This window comes from Daktulosphaira vitifoliae, unplaced genomic scaffold, assembly GCF_025091365.1.
Source record: "Daktulosphaira vitifoliae isolate Bord-2020 unplaced genomic scaffold, ASM2509136v1 Scaffold_5, whole genome shotgun sequence".
In the NCBI taxonomy this organism is placed as follows: Eukaryota; Metazoa; Arthropoda; class Insecta; order Hemiptera; family Phylloxeridae; genus Daktulosphaira; species Daktulosphaira vitifoliae.
In genome coordinates this window covers 22375679-22399407 of record NW_026099576.1, presented here as the reverse complement: position 1 = coordinate 22399407, position 23729 = coordinate 22375679, and the positions used below count along the sequence as shown (strand labels likewise).

At 27.6% G+C, this 23729-nt stretch overlaps 2 protein-coding genes and 1 long non-coding RNA gene across 8 annotated transcripts in view; 2 read left to right on the top strand and 1 right to left on the bottom strand.

The window, feature by feature from the left end:
* Positions 1 to 5814, top strand: part of LOC126906822 (uncharacterized) — a 73549-nt gene extending 67735 nt beyond the window's left edge. The window contains exons 3-4 of one of the 3 annotated variants that reach the window (XM_050687704.1): positions 1404 to 1457; positions 5583 to 5814. In XM_050687704.1, coding sequence (XP_050543661.1) covers positions 1404 to 1457; positions 5583 to 5626 — 98 coding nt within the window. In that variant the 3' untranslated portion in view covers positions 5627 to 5814. Of the gene's footprint in view, positions 1 to 1403; positions 1458 to 1987; positions 2240 to 5582 lie in introns of those variants that run through there. The other 2 variants (XM_050687702.1, XM_050687703.1) reach the window with 2 other exon arrangements.
* The window catches only part of LOC126906820 (piggyBac transposable element-derived protein 4-like), a 99828-nt gene that overhangs the window by 37478 nt on the left and 38621 nt on the right, over positions 1 to 23729 (bottom strand). The gene's annotated exons all lie outside the window — the stretch shown is intronic.
* Positions 14994 to 21739, top strand: LOC126906839 (uncharacterized). The gene is made up of 3 exons (XR_007704361.1): positions 14994 to 15348; positions 21107 to 21383; positions 21449 to 21739. It is a non-coding gene; the product is annotated as an uncharacterized LOC126906839 (long non-coding RNA).

Below are 23729 nucleotides of genomic sequence, written 5' to 3'. Positions count from 1 at the left end.
CCCGAATTTGGGGGAAAATGGCCTTTTTATAGCCTGCAAAAACTGGTTTAGCGATCTCTGGTGAGATTCTTGAAATATTTTTGCTGTATTTGATTGGTTAATGTGATAGAATCTTTTACGTGGGCATTTTATGGAATGCGTAAGAGGGAGGTTAAATCTTGTGTAAGGGTATTATTTTATTACTCATCTTATCCACGGGGAAACACTGATTTGGTGATGTATTTTATTAAATATAAGTATTAATTATTACATGTATTAAAATGTGATACTACAATATGCACCACGATCTTTTTTTTCACATGTCCTCATGTGAACCTATTACAGAACTTATAAAGACAAATGTTTAAAATTATAATTGTGTATATAAATGTATTCAAGTGGTATATCGATATAATAGTATAAAATATAGTTATAATACATAAATTTTGTCATGTATGTTAGTTATATGTTGGTTATACAACATAGATATATTAATGTTAGCTTAATTTATTATATATAATGATAAACTTAAGATTAAATTATAAGATTTTTTTAGTAAATTTGTTCGGTGATTCGGTTTTTTAATTGACAAACATTTAATTAGAATCACTTACAATTAACGTTTTATTTTATTTTGTCATTTATTTTAATGAAAGAAAATTTTGTATGTTTATTAGATTAATATAACAATTTCAATGATGTTATCTTTTTAGAAAAATACAATATGAGTTAATATATTATAAAACAGATATTTAGTTCAAGAGAATATCAGGATAATCAGAGGTAAGTGGAACATTTGTTTACATAATAAGTCTATAATAGATCCTTTACTGAAGAATTTTTTAGTAATAAACAATTAGAATAGGATAAGTCGTTAAGAATAAACTGAAATATTTTTATAAAAGGCACGATATTTGTGAATCGCCGGAAATTTGTATGCGCGTTTCTGTGCAGGAGCTAGGTAGTGACCCTTCTTTGTAATTCCATCTTATTCATACATTAGACGTTTTTACACAAGCATACATACCCCGAGATCCCTTTCTATTTCATTTTATTGTAGTCACTACCGGGTATCTATAGACAATTTTGCTTTCCATTGGTACCCATCCTTTTTACACTACGCCTGCTACGATTATTATTTCCTTATTGGCCACCTGTGTTACATTTCAATACATTCCTTCCCTTTCACACCCCGAGCCCCAAACACATTTAACAACATTCCTTCGCCACCTTATTATAGCCATTTTATTTATTACAAGACTACATACCTACACTCACTCGTCTCTCATGTTTTTCTTTTTGTTTATTACACAAAAATAAGAAGCCATAGTAGGAAACAGCATTAAAATTCCATATAAAATTCATATTAAATTTGTAAACTAGAAAGTGATTGTAATCTGATGTTATTAATTATTTTATAATAGAAAAAAATAAAACTGCAACCGAAGTTGAAGAATTAATGGAATTTCTTTTAGAAGGTAAAATTTTTAATTGAAATTTTTTTTAAATAAGATTAAAGGTTGAATGTGATAAATGTTCATTTTCTGTTATTACATTAGTAGATTATAGAGGGAATTAATATTTCAGTTTAAACAAAAACTGCATAACTCGAATTTTTTTTAATTCAAATTACATACATATATTGACGCATATTTTAAATTATTTCGGAATAAAATATAATATTTCTATTACTTCTTGAGATAATTGATTATTAAAAATCCTATTTCCATTGTTAGTTTATAAAAGAACTGTTTTTGCTCCTAAATATCGATTTTAATAGTTTTGCCACATAGGCGACAATATACTGTTTACAGAAAATAAAAAGAAGTTCTATAATTTTAGGGTTCTCACAATAAAATAGTTCTTGTAATTAGAAATCCTATTTTTAAAATTTTATTACGAAGTTTTCATAACTACAAAAAATAACTGATTTATCAACAAAATTATTATTATTTTTTTAATGTCTAAATGTTGTTTAAAAAATATCTAAATATTTTTACTCTGTCAGTATTAGTGTCAAAAGAAAATATAAATGATAAAAAATTAATTGATCAAAATTCAATTAACAATGAGATCGATTAGATTCAAGTTTAATATTTGAATTCCAAGCTATAGAAAAATGAAGATAAAGTATGTCTGTTTTATTTTAATTAGATATTAAATTAAATTGCCATCATAAATTTTCTAATAATTAGCGTGAGGCAATTTAGCATAATAAACATAAATTTATTTGTAAGCATTGAAAATAAAAATATATGTATCAAAGTTAAAAAAATAAAATAATATGTAATAACATGTCTTATAAAAAATATAGTTGTGTTCATTTACATTATTACACTCATTTATTTCATTATAATGTATGATTGTTTAAAAACTTTATCACAAAATTGTCATAAAAATATGCCGGAAAAATTGTATTTTTAATTTAATGAATTATGATAAATAATAAAACTAATTATTATAAATAAAATACTTAATTTATTTTTGGCTTCAAAACCTTGAACGTATAGTATTGTATATAAATATATTTATGTACTGGAAAACCATACAGAAAATTTTATATATGAAGCGATATTAGTAAAAATAAAAATATAATAGAAACAGATAATTTGAGTTTAATAAATTATTTTTTTAATTTGTTAACCGATGCCGGTCAATCATTTGTACTATTATCTAATAATTTCTATTAAAAGTATAATATTAACATAAATAAACATAATTTTTAAAATATATTCAAATGATATTCTTTTTTTTTTTAATAAACTCATACTTACAGTTTGCTCTAGACGTAAAGAAATATATATTTACTTTAACATTTTTTTAAATTTCACAGTGAAAATTACAACACCAAGTTTAATATTAATTTTTTACTAAATTTAATTTCTAAAATATGTATTCTACTCATATAACATAAAATTAGTAATTAGGATATAATTAAGAAAATATGAGTTGATGTTGTTTTTGAAACTATCCAACAACTCATTCTAAAAATTAAAAACTATATGTAAATTTGAATCGAAGCGATTTTTATTATAGTAATTTTAATCACTGTAAAATATTATTTATAATTTTCCTATCTATAATGCATCCCAATTGTGAAACGAGCTCAGTGTGCTGTTTTTTTCCTTTTATTTATTAGCAGAATAATTTTAAAAATATAATTTCTAGTATTAAAAACTTCTCAATTATTCATGTTTCATAAATTTTAATGATTTTTTTTAACATGTTTAATCATTTGTTTTATTTAAAAAATATTCATAAAGTCAATGATTTGTTCACTTATTTTAATTTAAAATANATTTAAAAAATATTCATAAAGTCAATGATTTGTTCACTTATTTTAATTTAAAATACTATAAAAGTTAATTTTTTACAAGTGCTTAATAAATTACAAAACTTTTATACTTAAAATTATTGTAATAATTTCCGTGGGTGATCTGTGGATTCCTAAAGTCTACCTGCATTTTTAGGTTAAATTTAGTAGGTAAAATATTTGTATTTTCAAATTGTATTCTAGGAATCGGATACATTTTTTAAACGAAGTTAAATTTACAATTTTTTCCAATAAAATCATGCCTCAACGATACATATAGTACAATCACGAAAAAAAATCTTCAATCATAAAATAAAGTAATAAATTAGGTTATCATCAATAAAGATTTTATAAAATACAAACATTTTATTTGAAATTTTCAATTGCATTAAAAATTAAGGTGAAATTCCAAGCAATGAAGTAGACTTTTGTGGTAACAGCAAATTTCACTTTTATGATTATACTTGTACATAAATGTTGATACACATGAGATTATACAACATATAATAAAAATAATTTTAGTGTTGTATATCAAGAATTTTCACACTCATTTACAATATAAAATTATTGAATATCATACAAAATTTAATTACTATAGTAAATATGTATTCGTGTATTATACTTATAAATCATAAAATATATAATCAGGATATAATTAAGGAAATAGGAGTTAATGTTGCTTTTTGAATAATCCAACAGATTCTTCTAAAAATTAACACTATCTACAGATTTTCATAAAAGAATTTATGATGATAGTGACTATAATCACCTTCAGATATCATTTATACTTATCCCAACTATGACATCTCCCTACTGTGATGGTTTTTTTTATTTGTAGTAATTGAAGTAATTGTACATGTTTATTTCACCCTTGTGCTCAAAGTTTTCATTGCACGCCACTAGTGATTGACCATCACTAAATATTTACATTGCCGTAGTCGCTTTTTCGCTGACTGTTCTCATCTGCCATTACGTGTCTGGATCTACACTCTGACTCGTCATACTCAGATGTTCAACACCATTACCACAAGATTTCATACAGTTTGCTCATCACTATCAACAACTTCATCATTTCAGCTGAGTTCATATTATTTTTAATGTTATTTATTGTTTGTTTTAATTAAGTTTAACTATTTTTGTTTTTGTCGTTTCGCCGGCCATTAGTATTTAAGGGCCCCGCTACCCCTTAAATTTAAGATACTCTCTGTAGAATTTCTAATATATGTGGTTATTCGTTATTTTATTATTGTCTAATCTCGTTACTTATTGGATGTAAAGTTAGCCGTCATCCCACAGGAGACCCATTCCCACTTCAATAATAGCGATTTAAACAGGCTTAAGGTAAAACGGCATTCTGGTGCGGTGCACAACTAGCCATCCTATGGACTAGCTGCCTCATACAAAACAGTATAATACAATCTTATATATTTTTAACGATAAATGCGATGTTGTACTTTTATGTACGTTATAATTGTATAAACAGTATAATTTATATAATTATAAAGCAAGTGCAATAAGCAATTTTTTGAATACGCTTGAAAACCTGATTTGTACTTAATAGTTAAAATTAAACTACAGCTGGGGCGAGTATTTTAATTTTAACTGAATAAATACACCATTATTTTGTTAAAATTATACAGCGTGATTATATACTTTACAAAATCTTTTGTATTTTTTTACAAAGTGTAACAAAAAATAAGTTATCGTTGAAGGATTATATAATTTTTTACATGTATTAGAGCAAAATTAGAAAAAAAACTTTAATTTTCCTTAGCATTATCTCAATGAAAACAAAATTATTATGTAATTAAAATCCACCCTACAATAAAAATAACAAATTTTCATTAATTTTTTGTGACTTTGAGTTTAATATTTTTTAGTTTTTTAAACTTTGCTTTTTTAAATGGGAACACATATTTTGAATGTTAAAATGTTTGAGTTTTTAATTTAATAGTAAATGGCATTTGAATTTTTAGTATTACTTTATTTGTTTATTTAATATAAACACTTAAAGTTTCAATTTTTTGAGTTAATATACATGTATAATACACATGGGATTGTAAATACAGGTAGTTAATTGGATTTTTATGATATTGCTGTCTCAGTCACGGATTGTTTATTATCAATTGATATACTTTTTGTATTGTCAGTTAGTGTATTTATAAACTCATAACAATGTGCCTTACTATCATTGATAATAACAANAAAATATGTACTACTTAGTGATATTGTTTATAAACAATTTTTTATTGTTATAAAAATATAAAATATAATTTATTTAATTTTATAGGCCGACCTCCGAAAATTTGGTTAGTGATGGTAGCGTTAATATAACGGAATGAATTTTGTGCAATTTTGACGATGACACAGTTTCATAGCTTTGAAAACTGTCTGGTTTAGAAGAAGATAAAACGGTTATTCTATTAGTCCAAAAGAAAACAAACTTTTAGATCCTTTCATTCATAACCAATAACAGAATATCGAAGAAAACTAACAGTAGCAGCCTTTTTCTGTTATTTTTTAACATTAACCTAAGCAACGAAAATCATTTCATTTTAACATAATTACCATCTTTATTATTGGGATTGATGCATCCTTTAAACAAAAGTTTTTCCTTAAACGGCTATTCATTCAATTAATTATTAGAAAATAGGAATTATTTCTGCATAAGAATAAATGTTAATATATTTATTTAAAATAATATGTCTATAGTCTAAAACGAATTGTAACTAAGTATTAAGTAATTTACAACTATGCATGCAAATTACATGCATTAGTTTCTTCTGCATTTTCTAATTTTGAAACCTTAGTATTTTTAGATTTATAAAATATAATGAAATGAAACTTATAATTCCCAGAGTAATATTTCAAGACTTTATATTTAAACTTTAAGTTAATTATCTTAATATAAATGACGGATCGGGAGTTTTACTTGACACTTGAATAATAGGATAAAAACAATTTATTCTATTTTTTACTAATGACACGATTCTTTTAATCATATACAAATCAAATAATTACATATAATACGAACATTAAATAATAATAAAAAAAAGGAATAACATCACCCAGCCACTTGACACTTCTTCCGCCGCGTGATATCGCAATGCTTTGAGATCTCCACAACAAATACCTCTTGGCCGACGGCAACAATCCTGAGTACCACGATTGGCTTTATAGTGACAAGACGCACTAACTCGATGAACCACAGAAAAAGGAATCACCGCCGGTGTGTGGACGCTAAGGACACCAACTCCAAATATGGATTGAGTCTTTAGTAACCGTACGTTGGGGCTTCGCCTATACAGGCCGACACAAACCCAACAAAAGAAAACTTTGCCAGCTCACTGGCTACAAGTCATTGGACACAACGGTTCGATATAACGTCAACCGCGGACACAAACGTAATGTCAGCAAGGTGTCATTACGATTGTTGTCATTACAATGAGAGGGGTAATGCGATTTCAAGCTACGTGGAACTTGACCGGCTACACACATAACTTTTGAACAAGATTTTTAAACAGATATGGCTATTGTAAAATAATATTAGATTTTCATTTACGATTTATTATTCAATATATATTAAATCTAAATTAAATAATAAAAGATAAATTTAATTTTCAATTATCATACTAATTATTCTATTTAACTGTTATAATAATATAATGTATAAATTATAAATTAGATGCCAAAAAGATAATTCAGAATTATATCAATAAAAATCTCGTATAATTTGATTTATGAATATTTTAATATGATATAATAAAATTATGTTCATCATAAAAAAAAAAAACAATAGAATTTCATACTATTAAATGTTTCAATATTCATTTTTTTATAATTTTATAATTTCCCTTATTTGATTGCCCAGTAATAATCTTAAATTATTAAGGAAAACTAGCCTCTCTTCATAACTTTGCCCACTAGTTTACTATAAAATAGCTAGGAAAATTAGCAGACCAGCTCACTATTTATTCACCAATACTCTCATTCTTTCATATTAAAGTCAATAATATAAAATCCATAATACTTTTGTCAACCTCAATTATAAGTTTTTCATATTTGTTAAAATGACTAATTGTAACAATGAAAATAATTTTAGTATGTTACTACTAATCATATCAGTATTAGCTTCGATGCGAAGCTGAGAAGGTATTGGTTTTACAAAGATGTGTTTTTTTTTTTGTGTCTGTTACCACTTTTTCTCAGCTATCACCAAACCGATTTCTTTCAATGATACGTCAAAAGATCACAAATGGTATCTAGTCGTACACATTACCCTCAAAAATTGAAAAAAATTCCCTCGTTCCCCGTAAATGGGGGAAATCTCCAAAAAAATTACAAATTTAAAAATCGCTAATTTTCATATATTTTTCAATTATTTTTACTAAAAACTGCCGTAACTTTTTCAAAAATGAACATATCAATACAATTTTTTTTTATATAGATGCATGATATTATTACCTTTCATTTGGTATATTTTTTTTTTATATGTAACCCTTTACTTGCTCACAGAGGGGGATATAAAATGACAACTTTTTCACAAAAAATTAATTTTTTCAACTTGATTTTTGAAAATGTTCCGGAAGGTTTGAAATTTTTATATATATCTTAAATTAAAGCTAATGTAATATACTTTATCATGAAAAAAAAAAATTTCGGACTTTATTTTATCTTTATGGTGAAAACAGACATTAAACTTAATAAAAAAATTAAGATTTTTGTAAAAAAATTCTTTTTTATATTTTTAGCTTTATTATGCTATAACTTTTTAAAAGATGTATGGATCAATATAATTTTTGTTTTGTAGATGAATACCACTTTTTCTCAGCTCTCACCAAACCGATTTCTTTCAATGATACGTCAAAAGATCACAAATCGTATCTAGTCGAATACATTACTCTTCAAAATTGAAAAAATTTCTCTCGTTCCCTATAAATGGGGGAAACCTCAAAAAAATTACAAATTTAAAAATCGCTAATTTTCGAAATTTTTTCAATTTTTTTTACTAAAAACTGCCGTAACTTTTTCAAAAATGAACATATCTATATAATTCTTTTATATATAGATGCTTGATGTCTTCACCTATCATTTGGTATATTTTTTTATAAATCTAACTTTTTACCTCCCTACAGGGGGGGGATTCAAAATGACAACTTATTCACAAAAAATTGACTTTTTCAACTTATATTTTGAAAGTGTTCAGGAAAGTCTGACACTTTTATATATATCTTAAATTAAAGCTAATGAAATGTTCTTTATTATGGAAGAAAAAAATTTCGGACTTTATTTTGACTTCACGGTGAAAATGGCTACCAAATGGTACTATTGTGTGAAAATTCTCGATTTTATTTTTTACATTTTTAACTTAATAATGCTATAACTTATTGAAAAGTGTATTGATCAATATAATTTTTTTTATGGGAAATACTATTTTTTAATAATTCCTTTTTCATTCGACATACTTTATCTTAATCAGGATATTAATAAGGAGCTAGCAGTATATGAAGCTTTTGGAATAATCCACCAATTTTTCAAAATTAAACACTATCTAAAGATTTGCATCAAGCCGTTTTTTTTTTGTTAGTGATTTTAATCACTGTCAGATATCATTATACTTGATCCAACTATGCCACGTCACCACTGTGCCGCGACCCCCTGTGCTGGGTTTTTTTATTTATTTATTATAGTTGTGGCCAATTCATTCGATTTTTTTGTATGATATTTGTAACCTTTCATACTTAATTACAATTAAGTAATTAATTTCTTATGTCAATTATTATTGAATAATTCGTATATATTAATAGTCGCTTTCACTGGATATCAGAGAAGAATCACTGCCACTCTATCGGTTAATCAGTAGCCTAATAGAGTAATTTTTCAATTGATTTATTTTACACCTCTATAAAAGTATAAAGCAATATTGATTGATTCAAATATTTTTAAATGACTAAAAGTTTTAGGTTATTAAAATGTTAATTCAAGCTTATAGATCACAAACAACTGAGTTGAACTCCTCACGAGGGATATTCAATCTAAAACTAGCACATCTCATAAATTTACGCTGAACCCTTTCAAGTCTAAGAGAGTCATTGAGGTCATGCGGATCCCAAATTACGGCACGATACTTAACAATAGGACAAACAGTGCACAATAAAGCACCTTGTATGATAGACCTAATCAAAAATTCCTACATAATCTTAACACAAACCCCAAAGTGTTAAAGGCCTTACAACAAATATGCTCAATGTGGGGATTAAGATCACGATATAATAATATTAATAATATTAATATTCACATATATTCCAATCGTTTTTTGAGACACGGTACCTCTAACAATTTAAAATAATTAAAAATACAATAAGCAATTTTTCTCTACACAACTTTTTATTTGTGACACATAAGAAGTTTCTTTATTTTCTTCGTCATAAGAAAAGCCCAGATTAGTAAACAATGTTTCTCTCATGTTCAGAATACTATTTTTTAAGTTATCTTCTAAAAATTCAAAATACATTACCATTTCTCTCGTCGTATTTCTTTCATTTAAAAATCTTTGATAACACTGATCATTGTTATCTAAAAAATTCTCTATAGAAATATTATAATTTTTGAGTATTTCATACAACGTATAATCTTTGTCATCATAGATTCTAGACTCAGTATCAATTTTTCGTAAATATACATATTCTTCTTCATACTTTGAAGATAAGATTTCATACTTTGCTTCGCTGAACCTTGTAATAAACATTTGTAATTCTATTAAAATAAATGGTTTTGTTTCGATGTTCAATAAACTTTTTAGGAAAATTATTGCATGGATAAAAAGTGTTATAACTTGTTCAGAATTTTCAACACATGATCTTAATAAATTAACACAATGGAATGAATCACCTGGCGCACCATAGAATATAGAGACTTATTACAGTATCGAGCTCTGCTGTGACGGACCTTTATTTCTCAACTTCTCGTGGGAACTATATGGATAAAAACATAGAAAACCCACAAAACAACGAACTTGTGACGATCATACGGACAACCTGTAGGAATAAGATCGTGAACTGGCGACTCTTCGTAGAAGAAACGCCGAACTTGAAGGTCTCAATGCCATCAACGGGACACTTAATGAACCGTCTACTAGCAAAGAGACAGCAACGTCAGCAAATGTAGACCAGGAATCGCAAGATCAACTGGGAGCAGTAGCTGACAAAATCGAGAATCAAAGATTCTTTGAAATCGTTATTACTATCGTTAATACAGTTAATACGCCATTGGTAGGTTTAGAATCTATACCTATACTATATCTATATTATAGATATAATTTACAAAATATTAAATTAATTATAAATACCTTAAAGTAACTGCTAATTTTTTCTGCTGGGAATATAAGATTTTTAACTCGATTGTTAGGTGGTTAATTTTTCTTCCACCAAAGATAGTAAAAATTTAAATTGTTCATAATTAATTCGGAAATATTCCTGAAACCTAACGTGATTACTTGTTAAATATCGATTAATTAATATTTCAAAAAATCCTTCACTTTTGCGATTTTTAAAGATATTGTCCGTTGTTTTTCTTTTCTTTGAAAAATAAGATAATAATCAAGCCTCATCGTCATCCTCATCCATTAAGAGGAGACTTAAAATATTATTATTAAAAATAAATGTATCTATTGTATAAGAATTTATTAAGATTACTCACATAATGCGTACTTGAAGAGATATAAAACTGAAATGACAATATTACTGTTTGTGAAAACAGGCCGAAAATAATAATTTTATCATCACGACATGTAGCGGTCGTTACTTGTAGACCACAACAGTCGCAACGACAGTTCATGATCACCGGTCATCACAACACGTCACGCCTGGCAGACCGTACCTTTAGTTGAAGACATTACCCTCAAAAATTGAAAAAATTTCTTTCGTTCCCCGTAAATGGGAGAAATCTTCAAAAAAATTGACAAATTTTTTAAACTTTTTTTTCCTAAAAATTGCCATAACTTATTGAAAAATGAACAAATCAAAATAATTATTTTTTATATTTAAACCTTAAATAATTTCTTTTTATTTGATAAAATATTTTTGAAAATTTAACCCTTTACCAGCCCACAAGAAAAGATTCAAAATAGTAACTCTTTCACAAAACTCAACTTAACTTTTGCAAAAGTTCCGGAAATATTGTATCTTTTAAAAATAAATCAAATAAATGCAAATATTATGTACTATAAATTAAAAAAAAAAAATTGTTCCGACGACTTATCTTCTTTATGCAAATGGCTGCAGTGATAAAGAAACATGTTATTTTTGTGTTCAAATTTTATTTTTTGTAGTTTATTTTAAAATACCTTATAAGAGTTTGTCATAGTAATGAGTCCAACAATTTTTATAAAAGTTACATAAATCTAACTATTATTAAATATAAATCTTCTTCTTCTACTTCTTCTTTTTTTCGCCTTAATAATAACTACTTGGGGTCAACCACTCTTATCCTAAACTTTCATTTAACATGAAATCCCACATCATCTACACTCACATCAGCTGTCCTTATATCACATTCAATAACATACCTGCATATTTTTTTTTGGTCTACTCAACCTCATCTTCCTTCAACATTCATTGCTACAACTGTTCTTACAGCTTCCGATTTTTCTCTCATCATAACATGACCAAACCATTTAAGTCTATTTTCTCTGATCTTATTCACGATTGACGCTACACCTATACTCCCTCTTATATGCTCGATCCTTATTCTATCTTTTTTAGCCCACTCATCTATCTAAGCATTCTCATCTCTGCTATGATTCCCGTATCGTCATTTTTCGTCACTACCTCCACGTTCCGGAGTGGGTAATTTACACGACTGCTGCTTTCCTTAGATGTGGTAGCCGTTTCTCAGACTCCCTCCCCGGAATCGAACCCTGATTTCTCGTTACCCATTATAACCATGATATTGATAGTAACTACTATCATAACATGAAACTAAAAAGTAAAAAATAAATATAGTTTTTTTAAACTATATTTATTATCATCTACGCGCTCGCAAGCATCGTAGAGCCATATAACAAAACGAGTTAGGATAACGGCGAAAACGCAAAAAAAATCACAAAAATCACCGACAGTAACTCGGTGTCTAACAACGATCACTTAGGTAGTCATTCAACAGAATGATTCTCTCGCATAATCTGTAGTGGTAGTGCGAGTGACGTTTCAGTCATAACAAAAAATGTAACAAAACGCCATCTCGTAACTGCCTATCCAACAATTAGTAACCATTGAACACGTATTAACAATTTATGACGTCGTTTGTTTTACATTATGTAGTATACCATTCTATATTCAAATAGTCAATTTTGCAATTAGAAAAAAATAACAAATTTTTAATTAAATTTAATTTCATCACATATGTATTTTAAGATAACAACTTTTATTTTCATTAAATACGTACTAAATCACTTAATAAGAATGAATTACAACATCTTTATATTTATCTTGGTAGTCAAGGCAACGAATACACAGAATAAATATGCTAAAAAAGTGTATGCAGTTAATTTTTTAAATTCATTTTTACAAAGAAGCAAGTGGAATCCTTTTATGGAATCGGTGTATGACTATGAAAATGAAAATTATCTTTCAGTAGATGCAATATTAACTAATGAAGAAAAAATTGTTAAAGGTTACATTGTTGATGAAAAAAATGTTAATCAAAAACTAAGAGAAACAATGTTACTTATTAATAATGATTACACCATATGTTTAGCACGGATCGTGGATCACTTAAGGCGAATGATTAATGAATGTTTAAAGATTATATTTTATAAAAGAGAAAATTCATTCCATTGTGTTAATTTATTAAGATCATGTGTTGAAAATTCTGAACAAGTTATAACACTTTTTATCCATGCAATAATTTTCCTAAAAAGTTTATTGAACATCGAAACAAAACCATTTATTTTAATAGAATTACAAATGTTTATTACAAGGTTCAGCGAAGCAAAGTATGAAATCTTATCTTCAAAGTATGAAGAAGAATATGTATATTTACGAAAAATTGATACTGAGTCTAGAATCTATGATGACAAAGATTATACGTTGTATGAAATACTCAAAAATTATAATATTTCTATAGAGAATTTTTTAGATAACAATGATCAGTGTTATCAAAGATTTTTAAATGAAAGAAATACGACGAGAGAAATGGTAATGTATTTTGAATTTTTAGAAGATAACTTAAAAAATAGTATTCTGAACATGAGAGAAACATTGTTTACTAATCTGGGCTTTTCTTATGACGAAGAAAATAAAGAAACTTCTTATGTGTCACAAATAAAAAGTTGTGTAGAGAAAAATTGCTTATTGTATTTTTAATTATTTTAAATTGTTAGAGGTACCGTGTCTCAAAAAACGATTGGAATATATGTGAATATTAATATTATTAATATTATTATATCGTGATCTTAATCCCCACATTGAGCATATTTGTTGTAAGGCCTTTAACACTTTGGGGTTTGTGTTAAGATTATGTAGGAATTTTTGATTAGGTCTATCATACAAGGTGCTTTATTGTGCACTGTTTGTCCTATTGTTAAGTATCGTGCCGTAATTTGGGATCCGCATGACCTCAATGACTCTCTTAGACTTGAAAGGGTTCAGCGTAAATTTATGAGATGTGCTAGTTTTAGATTGAATATCCCTCGTGAGGAGTTCAACTCAGTTGTTTGTGATCTATAAGCTTGAATTAACATTTTAATAACCTAAAACTTTTAGTCATTTAAAAATATTTGAATCAATCAATATTGCTTTATACTTTTATAGAGGTGTAAAATAAATCAATTGAAAAATTACTCTATTAGGCTACTGATTAACCGATAGAGTGGCAGTGATTCTTCTCTGATATCCAGTGAAAGCGACTATTAATATATACGAATTATTCAATAATAATTGACATAAGAAATTAATTACTTAATTGTAATTAAGTATGAAAGGTTACAAATATCATACAAAAAAATCGAATGAATTGGCCACAACTATAATAAATAAATAAAAAAACCCAGCACAGGGGGTCGCGGCACAGTGGTGACGTGGCATAGTTGGATCAAGTATAATGATATCTGACAGTGATTAAAATCACTAACAAAAAAAAAACGGCTTGATGCAAATCTTTAGATAGTGTTTAATTTTNGATCCGCATGACCTCAATGACTCTCTTAGACTTGAAAGGGTTCAGCGTAAATTTATGAGATGTGCTAGTTTTAGATTGAATATCCCTCGTGAGGAGTTCAACTCCTCAGTTGAGGAGTACTCCATAGTTGTGGAGTACAACTATGGACCAGTTGCTTCTCAACTAGGGCTGGTTTCGCCGGCTAAGCGTAGACGGATCTTGGGTATTATGTTCCTAAATAGTTTATTATAAGGTAATATTGACTCTCCCTATTTGTTTTCCTTAATTTTTTTTAGAGTTCCTCAACGTCAGTACCGATCCGTTGCTTCTTTATGTAATGAATGAAAATAGAAGTTTCGAGATTATTCGAGAAACTTCTAGAATACACTTTACACATATATAATTATCAATTTTAAATACTTTTCTGACCGACAATTATTTTATTACTCTTTACAAATACGTCGTTCATTTGGAGCGATGTTTACATTAATGTCCATCTTTTTTAATTAACATTAGCGTATCTGTGGCGCCGAGTAGACGGCAAGATTAAATAATTAAATCTTTAAGACAAACTAGCCTCTCTTCATCACCCCACCAACTACTTTAATATAAAAAGGCTAGTAAATTAGCACACACTCACTTTTTTTTTTACACTTTTACTCTTTATTTCTCTCTCTCATACAGTGTTTCACTTGCATACTCTCACTTTTATGTTAAAAGTTAATAATGTAAAATTTATGTTACTTTTGTTAATTTTAATTAATAAAAGTCATAGAAATAAATTCAGTATGTTACCCCTCATATCATTATTTTTATTTATTTAATTTAACTTAAAATATCAACGTCAACAAGGAACATCACAATTCACCATCTACCTACGAGTCCATTTGGATATCAAGGTAAGTGTAGTCGTAAGATATGCACTATATTCATGTTATATTAATAAATAAGACAGAGTGGGTAAGAGGTAGGATTAAGATTATATGAATGAATATAACACAACCCAAATAACATATAAACCCCTTTTCCTTACCATCTCTACCTCCTCACTTCCTACTTCTCCTATATTATATTATTTTTATTACATTTACATGTTCTTTTCGACTCCACTAATACCTTAAAAATGAGCCTATTACACGTATGTTGTCAAATGCCAACGTTGACCCTTCATTTCTTCTTTGACTTCATTATTAACTGAATAGCTGTTAATTTATTATTTATCATATTAGTACAATTAATGTATAACTGATATGTATAATGTATATATATGTTCAAAGGGTTTATCCCGTATATTTAATAAAAATAAAATAAAATTCTAAATTTTGTATTTTATTTTATTTTAAAATATATAATCTTAAGTTTTTTTTTTTTTGGTTATCTTTAGTTACATATTTTTTTTTAATTAGCTATGAAGTATTTAAGTACATCCCTTATGTCTTGTGACGATGTCAACTTCATATTTTTAAATGGAAACACATATTTTTAATTCAATAAAATTTTTAAGTTTATAATTTAATAGTAAATGGCATTTGAATTTTTAATATAACTTTATTAGTTAACAATATACAAACTGCAATGAGTCCGAAAAGTCAGAACTCAACTGTAAACATAGATGCATAAATAAGCACTTCAAACAACAAGACAATCCATGAAAGCTATGACAAATCATAGATATAAACATTTAAAGTTTCAAATTTTTTAGTTAATATACATGTACAATACACAAGGGATTATAAATACAAGTCGCTAATTGGTTATTTATGACATCGTTATCACAGACACGTAGTATTTATTGTCAATTATGACTATCAATAGATATACTTTCTATATTGCGAGTAAATGTATTTACAACAATGTGCCTTACTATCATTGATAAGAAATGCTATGTACCTGCGAATATCGATATCATAAAAAACCAATTAGCTACCTGTATTTGTAATTCCTCGTGTATTTTACATATATATTACCTCAAAAATGTAAAACTTTAAATGTTTAATAGATATAAACATTTAAAGTTATTTAAAAAATTCAAATGCCATTTACTATTAAATTAAAAACTCAAATATTTTATTAAATTCAAAATATCTGCTCCCATTTAAAAAACAAAGTTGACATCCTTATAAAGTATAAGGGATGAACTTGAAAAGTATCACATAGTTAATAATTCAAGAAACACTTGTAACTTTAGATAAAAAAAAAAAAAATAAATGTTTAAATTGTATTTATTCTGAGAGAAATTGAGTTATGATAAATAAATCACTCTGTATATCTTAAATTGAAGCTAACATAATATACTTTATGAAAAAAATTTTATTTTGACTACATGGTTAAAATGGCTTTTGTGTTGAAATTATTGATTTTATATTTTTAACTTTTTATTTCAATACATTTTTGAAAAATGTATGGATCAATAATTTTTTTTATGAGAAATACTATTTATATAGTTTTTTTATTCGACATACATCAAGTAAATTCAAGTAAAATACAGAAGTTTTAATAAATTCAACATTTAGCACACAAAACTGTAAAACAGAGAATTGTGATGTATAGTAATGATATACAATTAAATGTCTACAGACATACCGTCATCAGAATAGCCACGGTATTTTCTAATTTAATATAACGACACATGATTAATGTAATTTGTATATATTTTGCCCAAATAAGCAATATTTAAGAGTTCATTATCAGAATGAATTTGCAGATATACCAAATATTCACTGGATAAATAAAGTTTAAACCTTATACTCGTCATAATTTTATCATGTTACAAGCTAGAAGAAGACCATGTGTACTTTTACCAAATAATGTCACAATTAAACTCTATACGTAGAAAGAAAAGTTTTTTTTATAATTTTTAAATTTACAATTTATCAGTTAAAAATAAAAGAACTTTTTTTTTCTATTTTCAATGTCCCATTCATGAACATAAGAAGTTTCATTATTTACTTCGTCATAAAAGAAGCCCAGATTAGTATATAATGTTTTATTCATATTTTGAATACCTTCTCTTAAGTTAACTCCTATAAATTCATACATTTGGAACGTTTTAGGTAAATGATTTTCCTTTATATACCTCTCAAAATCGTCCTCATTACAATTTTTATGAGTGCATCTTCGATCAATGTGATAATTTTGAAGTATTTTGATCAAATTAGAATCATTCTCTTCGTACTCTGCATTGAAATTAATATAAAATTGCTTCACATATGAATTGTAACTTATTTCTTTGCTTATTAGCTCAACAAATTTTGTCAATTCGTTTAAAATAAATGGATTGGTTTTAATATTTAACAAGTTCATTAGAAAATTTATTGCACTAATAAAACGTGAAATGAGTTTTTTTGAATTCTCAATACTTGGTAATAATAAATTTATACAATGCGGGTAATCTTTTGAATAATAATACAATTTTTGTATAAAACAAACATCAGCAATATGTTTTACATGATACACGATCCATGCTAAACTTTTTGTGTACTCGTGATTAACAAGCAACATTGTTTCTCTTAATTTTTGATTAACATTTTTTTTATTGACGATGCAACCTTTATTACAATTTTTTTTATTTAATAGTAGATCATACATGGAAATTTTACTCTTGCTTACATGGTCATACACAATTTTTCCTGGTGACATTTTCCATTTATTTTCTTGTAAAAATGAATTTAAAAAATTAATTGCATACCCTTTATCATACTTTTTTTGTTCACTCGATACGTTCACTGCCAAGATAAGTATAAAGATGTTATAATTCATTCTGATTGAGTGATTTAATACACAATCAATAAAAAAACAAAGGTTGTAATTTTAAAATTCGTACGTCGTGTAATTAAATTGATTAAAAATATATTACTTTTCTCTAATCGCAAAATTATCTATTTGGTTATGTGATGGTGTACTATATAATATAAAATAAACCTCGTCACGAATTGTTAATACGTGTTCAAATGTTATTAATGTATGTTAATTTTTTAACTTTGATACGAAGCTGATAAGGTATTAAGGTTTTACTAAGATGTGTTTTTTTTTGTGTCTGTTACCACTTTTACTCAACTCTCACCGAACCGATTTCTTTCAATGATACGTCAAAAGATCACAAATCGTATCTAGTCGAAGACATTACCCTCAAAAATTGAAAAAAATTCCCTTGTTACCCGTAAATGGGGGAAACTTCCAAAAAAAATTACAAATTTAAAAATCGCTAATTTTTTCAATTTTTTTACTTTAAAAAGCGATAAATTTTTTAAAAATAACCAAATCAATATAATTGTTTTTTTATATAGATGCTTAATATCTTTACCTATCATCTGGTATATTTTTTTTTTTAGAAACTTGTCACAGGGGAGGATTTAAAATGACAACTTTTTCACAAAAAATTAATTTTTTCAACTTAAATTTTGATAATGTTCCGGAAAGTCTGAAACTTTTATATATATCTTAAAATAAAGCTAATGTAATATACTTTAATATTAAAAAAAAAAATTGACCTCTAGACTTGTCTTCATGGTGAAAAGCTACCAAATGATATTTTTGTGTGAAATTTCTCGATTTTATTTTTTATCTTTTTAACTTTATAATGCTATAACTTATTGAAGAGTGTATGGATCAACAAAATTTTTTATGAGAAATAATATTTTTTAATAATCCCTGTTTCATTCGACATACTTTATCTTAATCAAGATATTAATAAGGAACTAGCAGATCATGTAGCTTTTAGAATAATCCACCAATTTTTTAATATTAAACACTATTACAGATTTGCATCGAAGCGTTTTTTTTTATAGTGATTTTAATCACTGTCAGATATCATTATACTTGATTCAACTATGCCACGTCAACACTGTGCCGCGACCCCCTGTGGTAGGTTTTTTTTTAAAATAAATTTACACTGATAAAACAATTATATTTTTTTAATTATATTACATATATACAACATTATAAATGTGAGTCTTTAAATTGAAAAAATTAATAATTTTGAGTCAATTTAAAATTTTTAAAAATGGAATCACAGTGGTTCGTGGCATAGTATGAACATAACGTAATTGGGTTAAGTATTGATGATATCTGACAATGATTAAAATCACTATAAGAAAAGCTGAGATGCAACTGTATAGACAGTGATTAATTGTAAAAAATTTGTGGATTATTCAAAAAACAACATCAACTCTTTTCCTTAATTAAACACTGATTAGTACTCTTTGATTAATAATGAAATTAATATAAAATTTTAAACTCAAGGAAAACAAAAAAACTTAATAATATTGAGTCGATTTAAAAATAGTATAGTTTTAAAATGTATGATATGTTATGAATGTTTTGAAACTTTCATGGATTGTCATATTATTTGAAAAGCTTGAGGATTTATCCATGTTTGCAGTTGATTGCTGACGTTTCGGACTCATTGCAAAATCCATCTTCGGAGTGATATTTACTGCTCGGTGGCTGAATCTATACTGGCGGCTTATCTTGTTATCAGTCTGTTTTTATACGTTGCTTGTTTATCATATCAGTTGTTTATCATATCTGTTTATGACTCATGTTGTTTATGGTATCTTGTTTTTGCTGATGTTTTTGTTGACGACTTTGTTTTTGATTATTGTAGTTGTTTTTGACATTTTTGGAATTTTTGTCTTCCTTTTCTGCACCGACAGTTTTACATTACGTTGATAGTAACTTTTTTTTGTATTGAACTGTTTTCAGTGTTGTTAGTTGATTTTTTTTTTGTCTGGTGTATGATGTGTGACCAAGTTTTGCTTATTTTCCATCCGTCTTCTCTGTTGAAATTCACTGGACATTTTTCGATTTCTATTACCTCTTTGTACATTCATTTGTCAAAATGAGTTTCTTTGTTTAGTATTTTTACTTCATCGAATTGGATGTCACGTCCTTAGTTTTTAGTGTGTTCGGCTACTGCGGATTTTTCTGTCCTTTTGTTAAACACATTTTTGTGTTCAATTTGATTATTGATCAAATTAAAAAAAACTTGATAATATAAATATCAGTCTTTCGTTAGCAGTCATAGAATACACGGGTATTTTTAAGCTCCGCCTTTCTTTTATTTTTCTTTCTTCCGTTATAGTGGTAAACTATCTAATTTAGTTTATTGTGAAAGTGTAACAGTCTTGCCCTGCAAATTGTCTATTCTATAGATTGTATACATAAAACAAAAACGTAAGTTAAAAAAAAAAATCAAAAAGAAAAACTATTATTATTTAAACAGCTATAACGTAAAGCAGTGCCGTGTCCACGGTTGTCCACACGTCATTGCCTGTGGTACTTATCTCGTTGGAGTCACACGACGGCCTCTTATCTAAATTATCGCCGCCGTCATGTCTATAACTACTAACAAAGTTGATAATCAAAATAATCGTAATAATAACACTAATAATCAACTCTCGCCGATTGTGTTGAATAATACTGCCGATGGATGGAAAAAGATTTCCAATAAAAGGTATCATTTTACTTCTACAAACTCAAATAATGGTTCGCCTCCCCCAATCACTTCTAGCAAAAAAAGTATTAAACTATTCCTCTCTTCAAACCGCTATGAAATACTTAATGATGAAAATGATGTTGAAATCACACATAATTAGGACCTCCCTAAAAATAATTCGGAACAACTAATCAAAATCCCTCCTCCTATTTTCATAAAAGGTGTGAAAAACTTAACTGATCTTTGCACGGCTCTTATTGAATTGACTGGAGTGGACAATTTTATATGTAAATCAAAAGTAGATCGTCTTAAAATACAAACAAAAAATCCAGATTCATATAGAACACTGGTACGGTTTTTAAAAGAACAAAAAGCGGAATTTCACAACTACCAGTTAAAAAAAGACAAGCCTTTACGCATAGTGATCCGCAATTTACATCCTACTACTTCGGTTGATACAATAAAAAATGAGCTTGAAATTAGACTTTTTGAAGTTAGGTAAGTAACTAACGTTATTCATAAAATTAGTAAAAATCCCTTACCACTTTTCTTTGTTGACTTAGAACCAAATGATAAATCGAAAGAAATATATGACTTATCCTCCTTATTACATACAAAGATTAAAGCCGTACAAACCCAAAACAATAAGTCAATGCATAAATTGTCAATATTATGGTCACACAAAAGCCTACTGTGGTTACCCGCCGAGATGTGTGCGCTGTGGAGCCGATCATATGTCGTCTAACTACTCAAAGCCTCGCGAACAACCTCCAAAATGTGCACTGTGCTCAAGTAGCCACCCTGCCAATTACAAAGGATGTTCAGTTTACAGAGATCTGCAACAACGAAAAAAATCTACACATAAAAGTAACTTTTTATATGATAATTTTAAAAATAAGAATTTTAATGTACAACAAGACAACCACTCATTAAAAGATTTCTCTAATATTAACCATACATCTCCATAACAAACATATGCTCAAATTACTTCCAATAATACTAATAATCAAATTTCTCCACCTTCGTTAGATATAAATAAAGTTATGTCAACTTTCTTTGAAGACCTTAAGTCTCTAATCAATCCCCTTATATCTCTCCTAACAAAAGTTATCTCCAATTTGCTCGATAAAAAAAATGACTAGTCAGTCTTTTACAAACAATTCATTACTAATCCTTCAGTTTAATGCTAATGGCTTAAAAAACCACATAAATGAACTACAAACTGTCCTTCATACTAAACGGATAGACATTTCACTTATAACAGAAACTCATTTTACAGAATACTCAAATTTTCTCATCCCTGGTTATAAATTATTAAAATGCAACCAACCAGACAATACTGCTCATGGAGGGGTAACTATATTTATTAAATCTTCTATTCCATTCATACCTTTTCCCAATTACTCCCAAGACTATATACAATCCTGTTCCATATCCTTAAAACTTAAAAACACTTCATTTACTATTGCTGCATTATACTCTCCTCCCAAACATAAGGTCACGAACATGTTGTTCAACAATTATTTTAACACTTTGAAAGGTAATTTCATTGTCGGTGACGACTTCAATGTCAAATACCAAATTTGGGGCTGTCGCTCAAATAACTCCCGTGGTCTTGTGCTACATGATTTTGTATCATTAAAAAAACTAAATATTCTTGCTCCTCCTGGTCCAAAATATTGGCCTTTGTCCTTTCGTAAAAATTCAGACATACTTGACATTTTTGTAGCTAAAATACCGAATATGTTAAATTACACTATAGACAATATTCTTGAGCTTAACTCTGATCATTCATCAGTCCTACTTACCATTCATTCAACTCCACAAACTCATTTAAGTCATCCCAAGTTATTTCCAGTAAACACTGATCGGTATATGTTTCATAATCTTGTTAATCAGAAAATTAAACTAAGTTCAAAACTTAAAAACACTGAGGACATAGATAAGGCTGTAAAAAATCTCACTAATATCACTCAAATAGCTGCCTGGACGGCTACTGAAGATAAAACTCCATGTCAAAACATAACAGTTGTTTTAACAGAGCTAATAAGAAAACTAATTTCTGACAAACGTAGATCTAGAGCTTTATTCCAACGCACCAGACTTCCGTCACATAAACACTTATATAATAAGTTAGCAAATACACTCAAAAAAATGCTTGCTCAACACAAAACCAACTCCTATAAAAATTACTTATGTAGCTTAACATCTAAGGATGGTAGCCTGTGGAGAGCTACTAAACAAGCTCTTAGATATAAAACAACTAATCTCCCAATTAAAAAAAACTAACGGCAGTCTAGCTATCTCTGACTTGGAAAAGGCAGAGTTATTCAAAGAACATCTAGCTGAAACTTTTAAATCTCATCCGAATATATACTCACCTGAAATGACATACCTTGATGCACCTTTACCACTCTATCTTCCAGTTAAATATTTTACTCCAAATGACGTAAAATTCACTATTGCTAGATACCCTTCCAACAAATCCCCTGGTTTTGATCTTATAACGGCTGAGGTTGCAAAATGCCTTCCAAAAAAAGCTATTATACATTTAACCCATATATTTAGTGCAATTATTAGACTTTCTTATTTCCCTCTATTATGGGAATTTTCGACTATCATATTAGTTCCTAAACCCAATAAACCCCCTGACCTTCCAACATCGTTTAGACCAATAAGTCTGTTACCGTTCTTTGCAAAAATTTTTGAAAAATTATTACTTAAAAGAATACTTTGCTGTCTCTCTGTCAATAATATATTGCCTAATTCCCAATTTGGTTTTAGGGCCTCTCACTCCACTATACATCAAATCCATAGAGTAGTAGATGTAATATCGAACTCGCT